A 17,992-nucleotide genomic window follows, 5' to 3' on the forward strand; every position below is an offset into this window, starting at 1 on the left:
TCTTAAGCATCAAGCAGTGTAGATGGTGCAAGCTCAATGCTTCAGGGTCTATACATCTGTTACTCCTGTGACTGCTGCTGAAGCATAGAGTCCAGGTTGGCAGATGGAAGATTTGCCTTTGAGGAGAAATAGGTCATATATCAGAAAGTAAAAATATAGAAACAGATGCAGTCTTTCTTCCCCAACAGACTGGTACTTTACCCAACAATACCCTTAATAACTGAAGGAGCAGCTACTTGAGAGCAATTCTCTATACATTATGGAAGGTAGCATTGTCTAGCAAACACAAGAGTGTAAGAGGTCTGATGACACGGGTCTCAGACAAGGTACAAGCCGAGTACGCGGTGGTGAGGAGCAATAAGCAGGGGGTTCAGTGTAAATGTTTCGCTTGGGACATACTAGAGTTTTGACTGTTAAAAGAGAGTCATTTTCTTTGGGAAAGCTCAATTTCTACATGTGCTTCATTTCTCCTCTGCTTTTTTCCAGCTTAGATTTTTACCACAGTTAGTCCATTTACATGCAGTTACTCGGATTCCGCTGGCGTTTTTCATCCAAGCACTGTCCTTACAGTGACTGTTCTGTTTGTTCTCATCCCCAGTCAGTTCCCACACTAATCTGAAGGAAGAATTCTAACCTCACATGTAGGCCAACTCCAGCTAACACAAAGTGAATAAGAGAGAAAAGGCACTAGTAGAAGCACAAAAAAAGACCTGCAGTAACATGCAGGAGCTAGCACAGGGGATCTCTGATACCAGGCTGAACCTAATCTTTAAGGTGAGCAGCAGTGGCACATTTATGTTCATACGGTTAGTGAAGAGGCAACAGCAAGCTGTAGTTAGTAGTTAGAAGAAATCAAAGGCCGTTATTTTTTTAAATAATAGTTAAAATGACCCTGTAAAGTTTGGGAAATTACAACTGAGGGTGCTACATTAAAGGAGAGTGACAAAGGTGAGAAGGAACAAATCATACCTCTCATGATAGAAGGTTGCAAGTTTTTTGAAGAACTACTGAGAAGTCTCAGTAGAGGACGTGGTATAGCTAAAATAACCTGAGTTTTCAGAGTAAGGGAAGGCAACAGTTCAAGATACTTCATCAAAACTGACTCAAACCACCTTGTTTTAAAGAAGTAGAAATCCATGCTGTGAGTGCTTTTTTACTCTTCGCACTGAACTCATCCTCCCCACCTACAGAAATGAGCCCAAAACAACTGATGAACTGGTCAGGGATGCAACATAGTTGTAGATAACACAATTACAACAACAACGAATTGAGTAAGGCTCATAGTAGCTCCTTTAAAGACAGCAAAAGAACATACTGGCCTATTTAGTGGAAAAAAGGTGGCTAAAGTGCCTAGGGGAAGGTAAATAATTGCTCAAAGCAACACTGAGAGTTTGCCTTAAAACAGCAGCAGCTGACCTTCTCCAAAAAGCTGCAGTTCCGCAGCAACTGTGCTATATGCAGAAATAAAGATTAAGTGCCTAGTGCATACAGAGGTTATGCTGGTAAATCAGGAATGTCTCCACTGGGAGTCTGACTGCTGGGAGGTGGGATGAGAGCAAACTGCATCCTGCGATCAGCTTAAACAGAGAGGAATCTCAGTACATAAAATAGTAATTACAGGATTAACATCTGTTTTCTATGAAGAAGCTTCAGTCTGTCCTACGGTGCTTGCAAAGGACAGGTAAGTTCTTTTTTCTCCTTCCTTCCACGTGTATTTCCATGGCAAGTTTCAAAGCACCCAATACTGTACACTCTGCTGAACTCCTCAGCTGTAAATGACAACTTCCACAGAATTTCCCTATCATTCCTTTGGAGAATCTTCATGGCTACAGCCATTTATCAGCAGGCTGCATTTATTTTCTTATGAAATCCAGCCAAATGCTACAGACAACAAATTCCCCCTCTCTCTTCTGCAGCTCCCAAAAAGCCTTTTGGAGTTCATAGGATCATACGTGTGGGTCTTAGAGTGTTGTAATCAGGCAATTGAGCTTTTCTCTTGACGTAGAAGATGACCTCTGCTAGGTCTGTAATTTATTCACGTGACTTTTACTAACAGGTCCTACAGCACAAAGTTATATCCAGCTCTTCTCACGCTGCTGTTCCCAACTCCTGCATTTATTAACCAGAAAGCCTTCCAAATGTTATCTAGTAGCACAAATTAAGCAGTTTTGTTCTGCGGATCATGTTCCTTAGCTTGCTCTTTCATTTCCTCTCATTCAACATTATCACATTATGTTCTCTCTTCTTATGTGCTTTTCCTCTACACAAAGCTCTTTAAACAGCTGCAAAGGGGGAGGGACCACAATGCTTATGAAAACTCCACTTTGCAGAATGCTTCTGCCAGGTCCTACTGTCTGTCTCTTTCCAGGGATTTAATACCTCCAAGATTCAGGATTGCTTTTACATCTCTTGCTTGTGCAAACCTGACAACAGAGCCTACTGCCAGCTGTCTTAATTGAAGAGCAGTAACCACCTCTTCCTGTTACTGCCATGAGGAATACGTACACTCTCTTTCTCTTTGTAGTGGGCTCCTTCTATTTCAACGGTAAGTGATCTTTTCTTTCAGATACAGTTTGCAGAGCAGTGATAGCTTTTGTGGCTGGGAGGTAGGACAGTGATATAAGCTCTCAAACCGTTTCTACCACTTCAGTAGCTTGCAGACTTTAAGAAGATGCATGAAATATATTGTTTTAGTGTTGTTTCTGGCTCATTAGGTAGCAGCAAATCCACTATTATGGATATGTACAGACTGTAAGTTGGAGATAAAATGACAGAGTAGTAGGAAATTACAGTGATAATCACTAAAGAATGCTCCTTTTGATTCTTCCACGATCATCTGTGTCTGGAAAAGCAAGTAGTGACAGTGAAAAAATAAAAATGGAACTAAGACATAAGCCATGAGACAGATCTTCTCTACAATTATTGACCCAAGTTCATATATTTGCTAAGTTCTTACTTCCTAATCGTTTGATTTGTATGTAACTAGTGATTAAATCAAGTTGTAATATATAAATGCATGTTAAAAAATGTAAATGTCTATTAAGACCAGTTTTTTTTAGCCCATCAGCTTTTCTTGCATTTGTTTAAGCCAACACGCACAGCTCAGTAGCAGCACAGAACATTTACCACGGGAGCATCTTCCACAGGGCGACTCCACTGAAGTGTCTGGAGCGAAACTGAAACTGAATTAGGACAAAATCACATCTTTCTCGTATTTACCTATTCACATGTTTTTCCTTCTTCAGTCACTGAAAGGCAACTTTTGTAGACATCTGCTATGGAAGCAGAGTGAGGGCCTACCTTAGATTACATATGTTTAAACTCATTAGCATTTCCTTTTTATTCCCATTAATTGCAGTAGGAAAATTGAAATAGTCTTTACAATAAAATAAATTCACTGCTACTTCCATTGGAACAATAAGCATTCCAAATTAGTGCACATTACTGTAAGACACTATATTAACCTTTTTACTCGAGTCCACTGAGAAGTAACAACATCATTAAGTGATTTCGGAGAAGATAAATGTTATCTTGTTGCTGCATCCCACTTGCTATTTCCTAATTACAGATGGGAATTTGGTATGTCACCACTGTTGACATAAATCATATGTGATGGAGGAGAGAACAAAAAAGACAATATGTTGTACAAGGTATTATTTCTAAGCAAATATTATTTCAACAGTTATTAAAATGTCTGGTCAGCGATATGGGGAAACATTCCTTATCTTAAATGTTACCATTTAGACAGTGATAACTGTGCACATGCCTGTATCTGTCAACATTGCTCCATATTCTGTTCTATTCACACCTAACACTTTTGTAATGCCACTCTGAAATAAGCAATGAAGGACAGCCTGAAGAGATATTTCATTTTTTATATATAAATTAGACCATGTAAATGGGAAAAATTACACTGGGTAAAGAATCAAATCTGTTTTTGTTTCTTCTATTGTGAAACTAGAAGCATCCTGCAGCAATTTATTTAATGGTCATAACTCCCACAGAGAATACAAACTTACTGCAGAATCTGGACTGCAAGCTACAGGCAATTGCTCTCCTTGACACGGAACAGATGTGCAGCATGTTCAGTGAGGCTACAATTTCTTTAGCTCAGGATCCACTCCGGTACTTTTCCCCAATTACAGCTTCCAGTACACAAATACAGTCTACCCCCAGATGAAGGCTGCTTCATCATTCTTGCTAAGATCATCTGTCCAAAAGCATCATTTTACTCCCCGTAACATTTCTGTTGATGACTGCTACTTTGAAAAACAAAACAAAACAAGAATTAGCGAGCAGAAAAAAGAGCACTTGCATTTTTTCCAACTCTGAGGGGAAAAACATACGTATTCCAGTGCAGTCATGAACATCATGAAATGCACAAAGGACAAACTTGAATGACCGGTAATTTTGTTTTCATTAGGTGACATCTGGTTACAGTAATATTGGTAATGGAAAATAGATGATAAAAATGATTTTAGAACCATTCGTTTTTATAGTTTACTTACAGGAGATTGGACCTAGCAACCTTTAAAGCAGTGCATTGCTGACATCTAGTGGTATTGGTTGTAAGCATCTAATTGAAATTTTTGATATTTATTCTTGATGATTAATTATTATTATTGAAAGGCTGGGATGAGGTGGCGGTTTTGAACAGAATAATCCTTCGCTGTGGGAGCCCCTTCCCTAAAACAGAGAGGAGTTTCTCAAAGGGATTCATTATTTAACAAACCATTTTTATAATATGTCGTGGCAATTATTCATCTGCACAGTTTATTGACAGTGAAAACAATTCAAACAAGAATTCACTCTTTGCTAGCAGCACTCAGCACTGTATGAAACAAACCAAATGACAATCTACTTATATTTGAACTACAGCAGCCTGCTTATATCACTTACATATGTAGCAACAGGATTTTTGTTGAAAACAAAACAATAAAAATAACTAACCAAGACTCTCTCTAGTTCCCACAAGGCTTTTCAGCTATCCTTCTAAACACAAAATGATCCATTCTTGGGGTGCAGTCCCACTTTCTACACAGTATCAAGTTTAGCTCCATCTTGATTGCAAAACAGAAGGAAAAAAAAAACAACAGAATCTGAAGCTTAGCAAGGATCAGCATAGCTCTAGCTTGATAAGCCTTTGATTAGGGGGGCTTACACTGAGAATGAACATAATATTAAAATATGACATAGTACAAGGGCTTTTATAATGACTTGGAAAGAAGTGCAAAGCAAGTGTGAATCAGAAAACAAACCAACACAACACTGGTATTCTCCAAGATGGCTTGAGATGTGCTTGAGAAGCCTACTCTGAAGGACATTGTTATGGTTAAGCATGTGTGGCACAAATGTCTGTGCCATAGCACATACTGGTTTTAACAGAATTAAAATGAGCCTGGTGAGTATCTCTTCCTTTCCCCAGAGCTTGAGTGAAAAAGCTGCTCGTAGAAAAATGAAAGATCTGTTTGACAAAGCTCTCTTCCATGTCTCTCTACTTGCTTACTGGATCATAAACAAGAAGTTCTTACAGTATTTATTAATCTGAGTGGAATTCAGAAGTACCAAATTTCAAGAGAGATCTGTCTCCCTCCAGTAGCCTGGAGCCCAGTTCACATGGAAACTAGACACCAAAACGCACACAGACCTTGGCTGCTTACGTACATCATTCTGGTCTTCCGACATCTGCCTTTCTCTGGATCTCATGGATATGCTACAGCATAAAAAGCACAATAAATTTAAAACACTTGTATGTGGTGTTTTACTGAGTGGAACCACTCAGGAAAGCAATTAAGCAAATATGCTGCAGAGACACTATTCTCATTTCTGCACTTTCTGGGGTAGCTCAGTACCCTTTCCTATTGAAGAATCAATCCATTCTCTGGACTAGAATCTGTTTTCAAAAGCACGCGTGTCCCTGTCAAGTGTATCACACAACACAGAATTACTCTACATACCCAGAACTGCTCCCATGCAAGGGGTCCATACAGTCAGCAGGATGTCACCAGGACCTTAGGCATCACTATTATTATGTGGCCAACAGAGGTTTGAAAAGTGTCATCAAAAAGCACAAGTAAGAACATGGAACAGATGCATTTACCTCTGGAGTTGTGCCATAAGTCATTGTGCTCCATGCAGAATGTTCAGGCTTGTTTGACAGCAGCTTGCTGATCCTGTATTTTGCAGTTACCAAACTAAATTTGAAATATCTCTGCTAGTCCAAATCAAATCAGGTTTTTTTTCCCCACATGAAGTAGGGGTTAGATAAGCACTTCTAATTTTCATAGAAAATCATTCTGAAACAGAAACATTGCAGGCTATCATTGCATGTTAGTGATAGCATGCTATCACTATGACTTCTGCAGCTCACCCACATTGATTGCTCTTTCAGTTTCTAAGTGCGACTGCAATCATTTTTCTGCCTCCTAAGACAGTGAAGAGAGAAGTCACACCCAGACTTCCTTCCCTGAGATCTTTGAAACATTCTTTCTCTGCTGATAAGAGCGTGGGTTTGCTTCCACTTTGCAACTGAGTTCCCAAAAGTACTTGTCAATCTGAGCTTCACCTCATACTGTAGAAAGAAACCCACGGCACCCTGATTTACCTGCTTTAATCCGTGCTCTGTGACAGACAGCCCACTTCAGCAGGATGTTGGTGCAAGCACCATTCCTTCTGTTCATGCAAGCCTACAACAATCATTAGAAGATCAAAGGCCCTCATTATTTCATGAAAATGATGTGATGCACAGGAATTCTGTGATCCCCACAGCTTGGCCCTTGGTGTCCCTTCTGTAACCCCTTATCTGATGTCTTACAGGAAGCACTGCAGCAGATGCTGAGGAAAAGCTAATGAACCACCTACTGAGTCCTGACAGGTACAACAAGTTAATTCGCCCAGCTGTCAACTCATCCCAGTTGGTATCTATAGAACTGCAGGTTTCCCTGGCACAGCTCATCAGTGTGGTAAGCTCAAATTAAGCTGTTCCTTTTAATTCATTACTATCCGCTACATACTAAATAAAAGTCAGACTGTTGTTATCTATCCCTATTATTTATAATTTACATAATATTTAGTAGGCAAGACCCATACGTGCAATTTACTGGTTTTCCATCTACAACAGGAAGATCAGTCTATGCCTAAGCAATAAGGATAGCAGCCAGATCTTCAATAAAATCCCACTGATCAAAAATCAAAATCATTCTATTATCTCAGTGCAGCTGACATAAGTTACACTAGGTCAGGATCTATTCTGTACTGTGTATGTAATACTAAGCCATCTTTTGCATTGCAAAATGCAAAATGTGGTTTACTGGTATGAAAACAAGCAAGAAGACAGCTTAAGATCCCACAGGATATCAGCAAAGCACAGTGAAATGTTGCCAAGAGAAAGACATGCTAGTTCTGCCAGGAATAGCTTAAATCAACCATTAAATATCAATCATAAACCATTAAATCAATCCTCATGTAAGAAACTCCCCACCTTCAATAAAATTGACTTCAAAGGGTCTGAAAGATATTTTTTACTCCAACTTAACATGTGTTTAACAGTCCTTCCAAGGATTGTTGATGCCAAGACAGGTTTAGCCATTAACAGCAGCGTGAATAAAACCTAGCACATAAGTGGGAATGATTTCATGAATTGGGACTTTCAGCTCTGCTGCTCTTTCCCTGGGTGAAAAAGGATACAGACAGTTGGTTCTCTGCACGGGCAGGGATCAAGAATGATGCAGTTCAGTCCCTGTCTCCCTGTGCCTTCACTCTTCAGGCAGAAGGCAAAATAAATGATATTATGGGTTCTAAGAATATCAAGCATCTTCAGCAGCAAGAAAGTATTTTCTTTCTCTATAGAAATCTCTCCAATTCTCTGATCTTGTTCATTCAGTAGAACCCCAGATGCACAGATCTGCTGCAGATAAACTTCTACCAGTTCCATGAAGCAGAGCCTGCCAGCCCAGAGCTTTCATGACAAACCTTACATAAACTTTACACAAATTATTGGGCTCCTGGTGGCCAAAGTGTGCCTTCTGTTTCAAATCAAATCCTCAGGAAAAAAAAAAAAAAAGAATCAGCTTGTGGGGAGAAATTGTTCCCAAGTAACAACATTCATACCAGTCACAACTGTTTTTGTCAAAAGCCACTTGGAGCCATATACATGGAGAGTGACTATATATTGGCAGTATACTGCTGCAATAATACTGAACAACTTTTCTCATTGTCTTTCCCTGCAGAATGAACGAGAGCAGATCATGACTACAAATGTCTGGTTAAACCAGGTAAGAAAACCCACGGAAGCATGCTCTTGCAATCCACAAACGCAACTGCTTTCTCTCCATCATAGTGATTGTTTTGTTTGTCTGGTCTGGATACTCGCATCACAACTGTACAATTCCTCTCTTAGGAGTGGATTGATTATCGTTTGGCTTGGAAGCCTTCTGACTACGAAGGAATAAATATGCTGAGAATACCTGCAAAACATATCTGGCTGCCAGACATTGTGCTTTACAATAAGTAAGTAAAACATCCATAGTTTATGCAGACAGCAAACAAAATCATAATCGTGTATCAAGAAAAAAGCATCGGAACCAATGAAATAGGTCCTATAAAATTCCAAAGCTAAATTATAGCTGGTATCAAGTATATCTGACAGAGGTATTGGCCTTAAAGATTTCAGCAAAACAAAGTCTTAGACATTCCAGCAGACCTGGGCCATGTCTGCAGCACGGGTTGTTACAACACCAGAACATCTCAGCTTACAGCTGAGACACAAGTCTTTATCAGATTAGATTATATGTCAAGCATGAGCTATAGGTACAAGCACAGCTGCACACCGACCACATTTCCAAAAAGACATTTCTATCCAATACCTTAGGCACTCAGCTGCATTTTTGCCTCTACTACTTCTTCTGTCCTTTAACACAGACTCCAGGACATAAACCTATTACAAAGTCACAGGCATCAGAATTCTGCCAGTTAACATTCATTTTCAAAACCAGATTATGTTCTATTTTCATAAAGCATTCAAAAATCGATTCAAAAATCGATTCATATCATGAATCTGTCAACATTTGACCCTGTTGCTTCACAGCACTAAGAAAAAGAAAAGCTTGGTAGCAGAATAGTCCAATACTGGCTTTCCACAAACAAATAACTGTCAATTTTTATGTCTGTTTGGTTTAAGTCTCTAGCAGATCCCTGAAGTAAATGATATCAAGTCTTTAAGAAAAACAAACAACAAGCAAAAACACACAGTAACTGAAATGTATAATGCAATTTCATGATACTTTGAAAACCAGTGAATTCAAGAATACATAATGGTTTACTAACATGTACAGATGGGAAACGTAGGAAGTTTATATATATCTGAATTAAGTCCCTGGAATCCTACTGCTGGAGATGGGCTTAGAGAAATATTTAAATACTAAAAACTACTGCGTTAGTCACAGAATAATTCAGCCAGTGGATTAGGATGTATTCTGCCTGGTCAAATCTTGTTCTGCTAAATTGTGACACTGCCCTCTGGCTTCTTTCTCCCTTATTCCCCAAATGGTAATGCTTAATGGATTGCAGGGGCAAGGAACTTTTTGAAAGCATCCTAAACGCATGGAAACAAGCTAAAGCATCCCCATATCAAACCTTTTACAGCAGAACAAAGATTCAAATTAAACCCTTAGATAAAGGACCAGCTCCTTTCTACAACTTTCTCCTGCAGAAGCAATGTTTCATAGGCATCAGCCTCAAAGCCAAGGGCAGCCCAGAAGTCTACCCACTATGTCATATGGCTAAGCTATTAACTAATTCAGGGAGACAGAGTATGCCAGAGAGATATCATTTATTTACTAAAAGCAAACAAATAATACCAAAACAAACAACAACAAAAAAAACACAGAATGGCAGAAAACTAAAGACTCCTAGCACTGTTGCCATTTGCTTCAGCATCTGGTTGGTCCACTGCCTACTGAACCAGCTACGAGGCTCCCACCAGCAGCAGGAAGCCTTTGCACAGCCAAACGTAACTGATCTGGAGAGCAGCAACACAGGTGCCAAGCTTTGGATGCTTGTATAAATTCCTTGCTTGGAAAAATCAGCCTTAGCACCAAAACAGCTCTATTTTAATGACATTTTTAATTAACTTTTAAGGAGCAAATGTCCCATTGCAGTAAAAGGGTACTTGTTAATCACAGTCAGTTGATATTCACTGGTTTATGCTTTGATTTTTCTCTTTTATTTTTTACACTCAACGTGTTGTCTCTACATTATATACATTTATTTACGTATTATCTCTAGGTTACACACATTTCTTTACAACTGTATTTGTTTATCGAAAAGAGATGGGATGTATCTAGTCTAGACTCATTTTTGCAGTCTAACAGTGCTAACCCAGTGTCAATAAAAGCAGTTGTGTTTCCTCAGTGGTCAAGAAAGAGTCACTGACAGCTGCTCCTCCCTGCTGTAACAATTTCCTTTGGTAGTAAGACTGGTTGAGTTTGTTGCATAGCACATCTGGAAAAATGCATTGAACATGCTTAGAAACATTAGATTTCAAGAATATTTCTCAGCAACTGACCACTTTGAATTACTGCCTCGGGACACTTTGCAGGTTAAAAAACCCCACGTTAATTGCCCAGAAATACTGGACAGGAAACCACTCTGAATGCTGACTGACAGTGATCTTCTCCCTGAACTAAAAGACCCATCATAACACACGAGACTCTCCTGGGGAAGTGCAGCATTCAGAGGAGATACAAAGCCAAGATCATTTGTGGGCATTAAGAACTCCGTGGCTTGTCCGTCCTGGTTTTGTAACACGCAAACATTAACTGGAATGATGTGATAAATTATAAACCACATAATTACATTTTCTCTGCCTGCACCCTCCCTGCATTTCCAGCTAACACTGCTCATCCCTATTTCCTTGTCTAAGTCATTTGGGAGTGTTGCTGTGTGCTCCTGGCTGTGGCTGTGTTCCTAATCAAAGGTACCTCCATTTTCATGCTGAACGATCCCGTTTTTACCCAGCTTTCAAAGATGCTATAAGCCTTAATTACTTTAAGAAATATTTAAACATACTTCGAGTTCTTTGGATAAAATGTGCGCATTTTTTAATTTAATCATCATTTTATAAAAATTGTTTACTGTAACTACTGGACAAAATATCAGTTCTCTGCCTGGGAGAAATGCATACATTAATCTCCCTGTCAAATTATATAGCTGCCTACAATGTAGAATTCAATACTGAAATCTTACCAACCTTCAACTCTAGCAGCTGAGGCCCACAAGACAAAGAATGGTGAAGTTTTTCTGTCTTGAACTTTTCCTCTTAATGTTTGCTGGTCTTCTCTCCTGTTTCTGCCCTGTTTCTTTCACTAGTGCGGATGGTACATATGAAGTTTCACTATACACAAATGCAATTGTACAGAATAATGGAAGCATTCGCTGGTTGCCTCCAGCAATTTACAAGAGTGCCTGCAAGATTGAGGTTAAGCATTTCCCATTTGATCAACAAAACTGCACCTTAAAGTTCCGGTCTTGGACGTATGATCATACAGAAATTGATATGGTACTGAAAACTTCCATGGCAAGCATGGATGACTTTACACCAAGTGGAGAATGGGACATTGTAGCACTCCCAGGAAGAAGAACTGTAAATCCTTTGGATCCCAATTATGTTGATGTGACATATGACTTCATTATTAAAAGGAAACCTCTTTTTTATACCATCAATCTTATAATTCCTTGTGTGCTAATTACATCCTTAGCCATCCTGGTGTTCTACTTGCCTTCAGACTGTGGCGAAAAAATGACCTTATGCATATCTGTGTTGCTTGCTTTGACCGTGTTCTTATTGCTGATCTCCAAAATTGTTCCTCCAACATCTCTAGATGTTCCACTGATTGGGAAGTATCTCATGTTTACAATGGTACTGGTGACCTTCTCGATAGTTACTAGTGTCTGCGTACTCAATGTCCACCACAGATCTCCAAGTACTCACACCATGCCTCCGTGGGTAAAGCTGGTTTTCCTTGAAAGACTCCCAGCCTATCTGTTCATGAAGCGTCCAGAAAATAATTCTCCACGGCAAAAGCCATGCAACTGCAAGAAGACAAGAGCAGAGAATCTTTGCATGGACCAAGCTGACTTCTACAAGAACTCTACTTACTTTGTGAACACAGCCTCTGCAAAGAAGTACGACATGAAAATCACTGACACTCTTGACAATGTCAGCAGCCATCGAGATTTTAGGTTAAGAACAGGCACAAAATTTTCTCCTGAAGTCCAAGAAGCAATTGATGGAGTCAGCTTTATAGCAGAGCACATGAAAAGTGATGACAACGACCAGAGTGTAAGTAAATCTCCAAACTTCTCTTGTCCTCCTCTGTAGCATGCTTTCTTTCAGGAAGGAGATTTGTTACCTTGAAGGCTTTAAAGATATTCTAGCGAAGGGTTAAAAAAAACTTAATGAATATTAATTTGGTAAATCACTATGACCACACAAAAAGAGAACGCTGATCAGCAAGTCAGGAAACACCCTTGAAAAAGCTGTCTTGTCACCTTCAAGTAGTGTTTGGCAGGGAAAACAGTAATGCTGATTGCCAGGTCAGAGAGAACTCTATCTGAAAATATTTTTCCCCATCATATTCAGACAGACTGTAACACATCAGCTCATGTTAACCAGTGTACCTGCAGCTCAACCTCTGTGAACACCTGAAGATCTCTGTCTCTAATTCAGCGAGATGAGCTGCTATTTAAGTTGCTCTGCTACAGCAAACATGATGGGTAGAATCAAAATTCCAATGCCAGCAGAACTGATACTTCTTCCATTTGAGTTAAATCACACTTGTTATTGGCTATGAGAAGGACAGGATTCAGGACAGAAGCAAGCAGTGCTGCTGCTGTCCTGTTCACATGTCCTTCCCGAGCTACTAGCCAGCACATTACAGCTGGTGCAAACACACCACAGATAATGCTCAGAAATACTCAGGTGGTTCAGAGTTTTGTTTAGATCACAGTTAAGGAAAATTGCCAAGCATCCCCTCTGTCATCCTGCTCAGTCCTGGATCCCAGTAGGACTGTAAGTTCTTCATTCCTGCCAAGCAGACTAAATGAAGCCTGGCTTCTGATACTGCAGAAGTCCCTTGAGGAACATGCTGCTGAGTAGTTCATGTTTTCTATTAACTGAAATTACTGTCAATATAAATGAAGATAAGATGCTAACATTCAACACGACCTACCCGCATTGAAGCTGACTGAAAAGAAGCACACTTCACAGAGCAGGCAAAAAGTTTTCTAATAGCTCAGAAATCCTTGTAAGAATATGTTGCATTTTAAAAGATCCAACTGAGACTAAAAGCAACTTCCAAGGGTATTTCATACATTAAAAATGAATAGAATGCTTTTCACACAGGGTCCTCTGATACCATATATTACTGTTTTATGGATTCGTAACCTTAATTTCTGCTATCTTCCTTCGTGATCACGGCCTGATAACTGTTAGTGTGCATTTACTACAGCCTCATTTCAGAAGTGCAAAATTTCCATTAGCAGCAGTGGGAATTAGAAGTGTGTGCTGAAGGAAAAATTTGTCATGTTCTAATCTAAGAGACAAGATAAATGGTGAAGTCACTGAGGTGACAATGTCCCACATTTAATGAGAATCAATGACAGAGGAAAAATAATCATTCTTGAGATGCAAACGAAGATTGATATATTCATCCTTTGCAATGAAAGCCAGAAAGTCACTTCAGTTTGAGAACAGAATCCAAGACTACCTTATTTTATCTGTTTCACACACAACACAAGTAAGGCCGAGGGGATTTTAATAAAAGCAACAGTATTAATATTCATTAAATCCCTTGATTAAGAAGACTGCTGGTAAGAAAAGTCAGAGGCTAACCTTGTTTAACGGCAGTAATTACTCTCTCTCTTTGTCCAAAGAGATTAATAGCATCTGCAAATTGAAATTAAAGAAAAAAAGTCCTTAATTGGATTACACCGTAGGTCCTTCCGGAACACCAGGCAGCCATGCCCTGCACCTCACACATCAAAGGCAGCTAAGAAATATTTACAGTATATTTTTCTCCACTGCTGGGAATGGTAGCAGGAGAAAAATTCCTTCCCAAGTCTAAAGTAATTTTGTTCCCTAGACCTTGAGGTTTGTTTCCTTTTACTTTCATAAACAAAGACTGCATCAGCAAGAGGAAGAGCAAAATAACATGACAAATTGCTAATATCTTTAACTGGCTTTTTTTTCCAGGTCATTGAAGACTGGAAGTATGTTGCCATGGTAGTGGACAGGCTGTTTCTCTGGATATTTGTCCTTGTTTGTGTTCTGGGGACTGTTGGATTATTTCTGCAGCCGCTCTTTCAAAACCACATTGCTGCCACGAACCCTTAGCTCTTATCTCAAACTGTCAATGCCCACACAGATGCTGGGTCTCATCATGCTCTCAGCTTCCCTCTGCTAAATCCAGAGAGATGTCAGAAGAGTTGCTCTCCCATCGGATTTATGGTAGGGACGTGGAAAGCAGCAACATTATTTTGATAGGAAAAAATATATTAAAAAAAAAGAAATCATTTTTCCCAATGAGTTCAGTACTTCTGGTGATCTCATGGCTCTTTTTTCAACTCTCTGAAGCCAGAATATTAAAGAAAGACATTTCCTGTATAATATGCCAGCTTGGCTCACAAGGATTATTTATTAAAAGGGTATTTTATATACATTGCCTCAGGAAAGCCATTTTCTTTCCTTAGAACACTGCAGTTTCCTTACTACAAAGAAGGCATTTATTTCCTCAAATGCATCAAAATGATTTGTGTCTGATTTATACAGAGGTTGGTGGGTGGGATCATTGTTTAGCTGTGTTGATTGTGATATTTAAGACTGAACTGAGAAACAGAGCCATATTTCTGGTTTCTCATTGTGCTGTCCCTGCTAGTAGGTTAATCAACAGGGGCCAAATTAATATGTAATATTAACATTTATATGCTCTGTTCAGTGACAAAATGTAAATAAAATGCAAAAATTCTCCTTTATATATAGTCCTGAAATGTTCCTACAACTTTTAACAGCTCATATAAGTGGCATTCACATACACCTTCATGAATCTAAGGCTAAAAGTAGAAGAAAGCATCCTGGGGACAAACCAGCTGTGAAAGGTGGCTAAGACACCTGAGAACAAACCTGCATGTTTTGCTGAGGAGATGTTAAAGCAGGTTTAAATACCATCCTAAACAAACATGTATCTGCTATAAAAGTACACAACACGGGTAGTCTTGACAAAGAACGGATGAGGGCCTGAGCATCCTGCCACAGGACAATCCCACCAAACACTGTTTCAGCCTACCTCTTAACCTCCACAAAGAGAAGCACAGTCTTGATATTCTTCAAGCTAAACCAACCTCAGCTTCTCCTACAGGTGTTATCAGGACACACACCTAAGTTACAAGCACTGACAGGTACAACTAATGACTAGTGTACAAATTTGAAGTTCACTACTTGTGCAGGGGATCTGGCTCACCTGTTCTGGGGGAGGATTAGCAGACACTTAAAGCGGTCTTCTTCAGCAGGCTGCTTCTGGAGACACCTCTAGCCTGATCTGCTTTCATTAGAACTTAGTGATGTCCCTACCTTGATTACTGCTACACATAATGACACAGATATACACATGCCACAGAAACTTTCCTAATTGCTCACAGAAATTCCAGGACCTTTGCTGATCTATGCGTTCCCTCCCCACCTCTCCCTAAGGGTGGCAATGCTCTTGTCCTCTCCCAGACATTAACTGCTCTGGACATACCCCATGGGGCCTGGATGAAGGTGTGGAGTCAAAAGGGTTAAATCTGCTTCTCTCACCTCAAATGTCTAATCTTAAACCTAAATAGCACAGCTGTTTTGCTGCAGCAACAGAAACCGGCTGTGAGATGAGAGGCAACCCAAGGGAATGGAGGAGCACTTTGCCCATCTCAGGAGACTCCTCTGTGTTAGGTTATCTGCAAGCAGCTGCCATGGCATAGGATATCATAAGCACATGTGCACACAATGCCCCAGCTGCTAGGTAGTTCCTTTCTGCTTACAGAGAAGCCAGAGGGAAGCCAGAGCAGCTGCCGGTGCTGTGCAGTGTAAAGGTGGAATCAGTGAGTCAGCCTCAAACACTGCAGTCCACCCAGCAAACTGCTGCTGGGCCTGCCTGAAGCACAGAGCCTTTTCTGTGCTCCTCTCCCCACAACAGCACTTCTGTCTCTGTTGCACCCTCAGCCATCAGTCTCCTACCAGTCATTACCCCTCTCCCCAGTCCCATCTTTTCCACTTCTCCATTTGATGCTGCCTGAATGGAATTGAATTGAGGCCCCCAGAATTTCTGCCTCACGGTCAGTCTTACTCTTCACAAGTAGCCACAACTGACAACTGGCTCCATAACTGCTCCTTCAGACAAATTCTCTCTTGCAAAGACAAAAGTTTCAGAAATGATTTGGCATCTCAGCAGGCAGCCACCACAGAGCTCAAGCAAATGGAGGCCTCTGACCTGACAAACACAGAAAGGGCTCTCAAAAGGCACAGCCCTGCCCCCAGGAGCATCCCTTAGGAGCTAGGGCTCCTCATTCAGGATATGGTGAGCTCTGGTGCTTTCCTTATACCAGAGCCACCTGACACCTCTTCAATCATGAGTAAGGCAATATACTTTTCCCTGTTGTGCTTCGGAGAAATGATTGTATTTTTGTAAACTTGTCAGAAGTACTTTGATCTACAGAAAACTTCAGAATGGAAAATTTCACCCAAGTCGTAAAAGTTTTGAAGAATTTTATCCTCATAAAATCGCAGTTTGGAACTCAGAAATGCTACATTTGCCTCTCAGCAGCTCCACCTATGTAAAGCCATCCCAGCTTATCTTGTCAGACAATCACAGGGTTTTCCATTTTGATTTCTTGACAAAATTTCAAAAATATAAATCTTCCAGAGAAATGGAAGCACTAAAAATGTCAGACTACAGACCAACACAAATACAAGGTTCGAGTTCATCAAACAAGGTTTTTACAGCAATGTTTTCCATTAAAAAAAAAAGAACATGGTCATTCTGCTAAACTGTTTCAGTGAAAGCACTCAACCAACCTTTGCTTCCCTTCTAGTGAGGAAAAGGCTCTGGTGACACCATCTCCATTCCCTTCCATTACAAAAGCCTTGAACACAACATCCTGCGTGCCCTCAGAATGTGGAGCACTGCCAGCACCACCACACGTGTGCCATCTGTATCTGGGATTGTCTCTGCACTCCCACAGCGAAAACAAATGAAGACCAGCACAGACAGCTTTTAATAGCAGAAGCACCAATACTGCAGAGTAGAGTGGGAGAATAATCTTTTTCTCATCACATGAGTTGGTCATGATTTGATCTTAACAAATCTTATCAGAGAAACACACAAAGTAGGGACATGACATGACATGGGGTTTTTAAAAAGCAAAGGCAACGTGGATAAAATGCAGATATTCTTAGGTGGATGAACTTTCCCTTGCCTATAAGAATCCTTCTTCTATGTAGTTCTGCAATGCAGTCATGGTGACGTGTTCTTATCGTATCACTCTCCCCAGACATAGAAAATAATCCTGCTACAAACCTGAGCTGATTTACCAGGAGCTCCATCATGTGATGTTAGAGACAAAATATCTGTGCATTCAAACACAGCTGGACATTTCAGCAATTTGGCAAATAAACAAAATATCTGTATTTCTGGCTACAATGGCTCTTCACTGCTTCTAGAGATCAGCCATTTCCAAACTCTTCTGGTTTAGACACTGAATTTTGGGGAATATTTGGCCTTTGATGCTTTAGCTCATTTCTAGCTGGGACTAAAAAGAAACAAACAAAAATCCCAGTTGTAATGCTGCTCATTCATGGAAAGCATGAAGGCAAAATGAGAAGGAAGACAAGGAAACGTATCCATAAAGGGTTAAGCTACAAGACCAAATGCCTGTGTTTACTCTCTCTCTCTCTCTCTAAAAA

The 17,992-nt window shown here is 40.0% G+C and overlaps 1 protein-coding gene across 1 annotated transcript; it reads left to right on the forward strand.

Annotated features, from left to right (window-relative positions):
* Nucleotides 1-964: 964 nt before the first annotated feature.
* On the forward strand, nt 965-15,020 carry CHRNB4 (cholinergic receptor nicotinic beta 4 subunit). The gene is made up of 6 exons (XM_003209356.4): nt 965-2,545; nt 6,817-6,962; nt 8,229-8,273; nt 8,399-8,508; nt 11,368-12,340; nt 14,252-15,020. The coding sequence occupies exons 1-6, from the start codon at nt 2,491-2,493 to the stop codon at nt 14,390-14,392; spliced, it is 1,470 nt and encodes a 489-aa protein (XP_003209404.1). The 5' UTR covers nt 965-2,490; the 3' UTR covers nt 14,393-15,020.
* The last annotated feature ends 2,972 nt before the right edge of the window (nt 15,021-17,992 follow it).

This window comes from Meleagris gallopavo, chromosome 12 (assembly GCF_000146605.3).
Source record: "Meleagris gallopavo isolate NT-WF06-2002-E0010 breed Aviagen turkey brand Nicholas breeding stock chromosome 12, Turkey_5.1, whole genome shotgun sequence".
Classification (NCBI taxonomy): Eukaryota; Metazoa; Chordata; class Aves; order Galliformes; family Phasianidae; genus Meleagris; species Meleagris gallopavo.

Coding starts and splice junctions, on each gene's coding strand:
- CHRNB4 (XM_003209356.4), top strand. CDS start 2,491: ATGAGGAATACGTACACTCTCTTTCTCTTTGTAGTGGGCTCCTTCTAT. Junction 8,274..8,398: donor CAAATGTCTGGTTAAACCAG/GTAAGAAAACCC, acceptor TTCCTCTCTTAG/GAGTGGATTGATTATCGTTT. Junction 12,341..14,251: donor GTGATGACAACGACCAGAGT/GTAAGTAAATCT, acceptor TTTTTTTTCCAG/GTCATTGAAGACTGGAAGTA.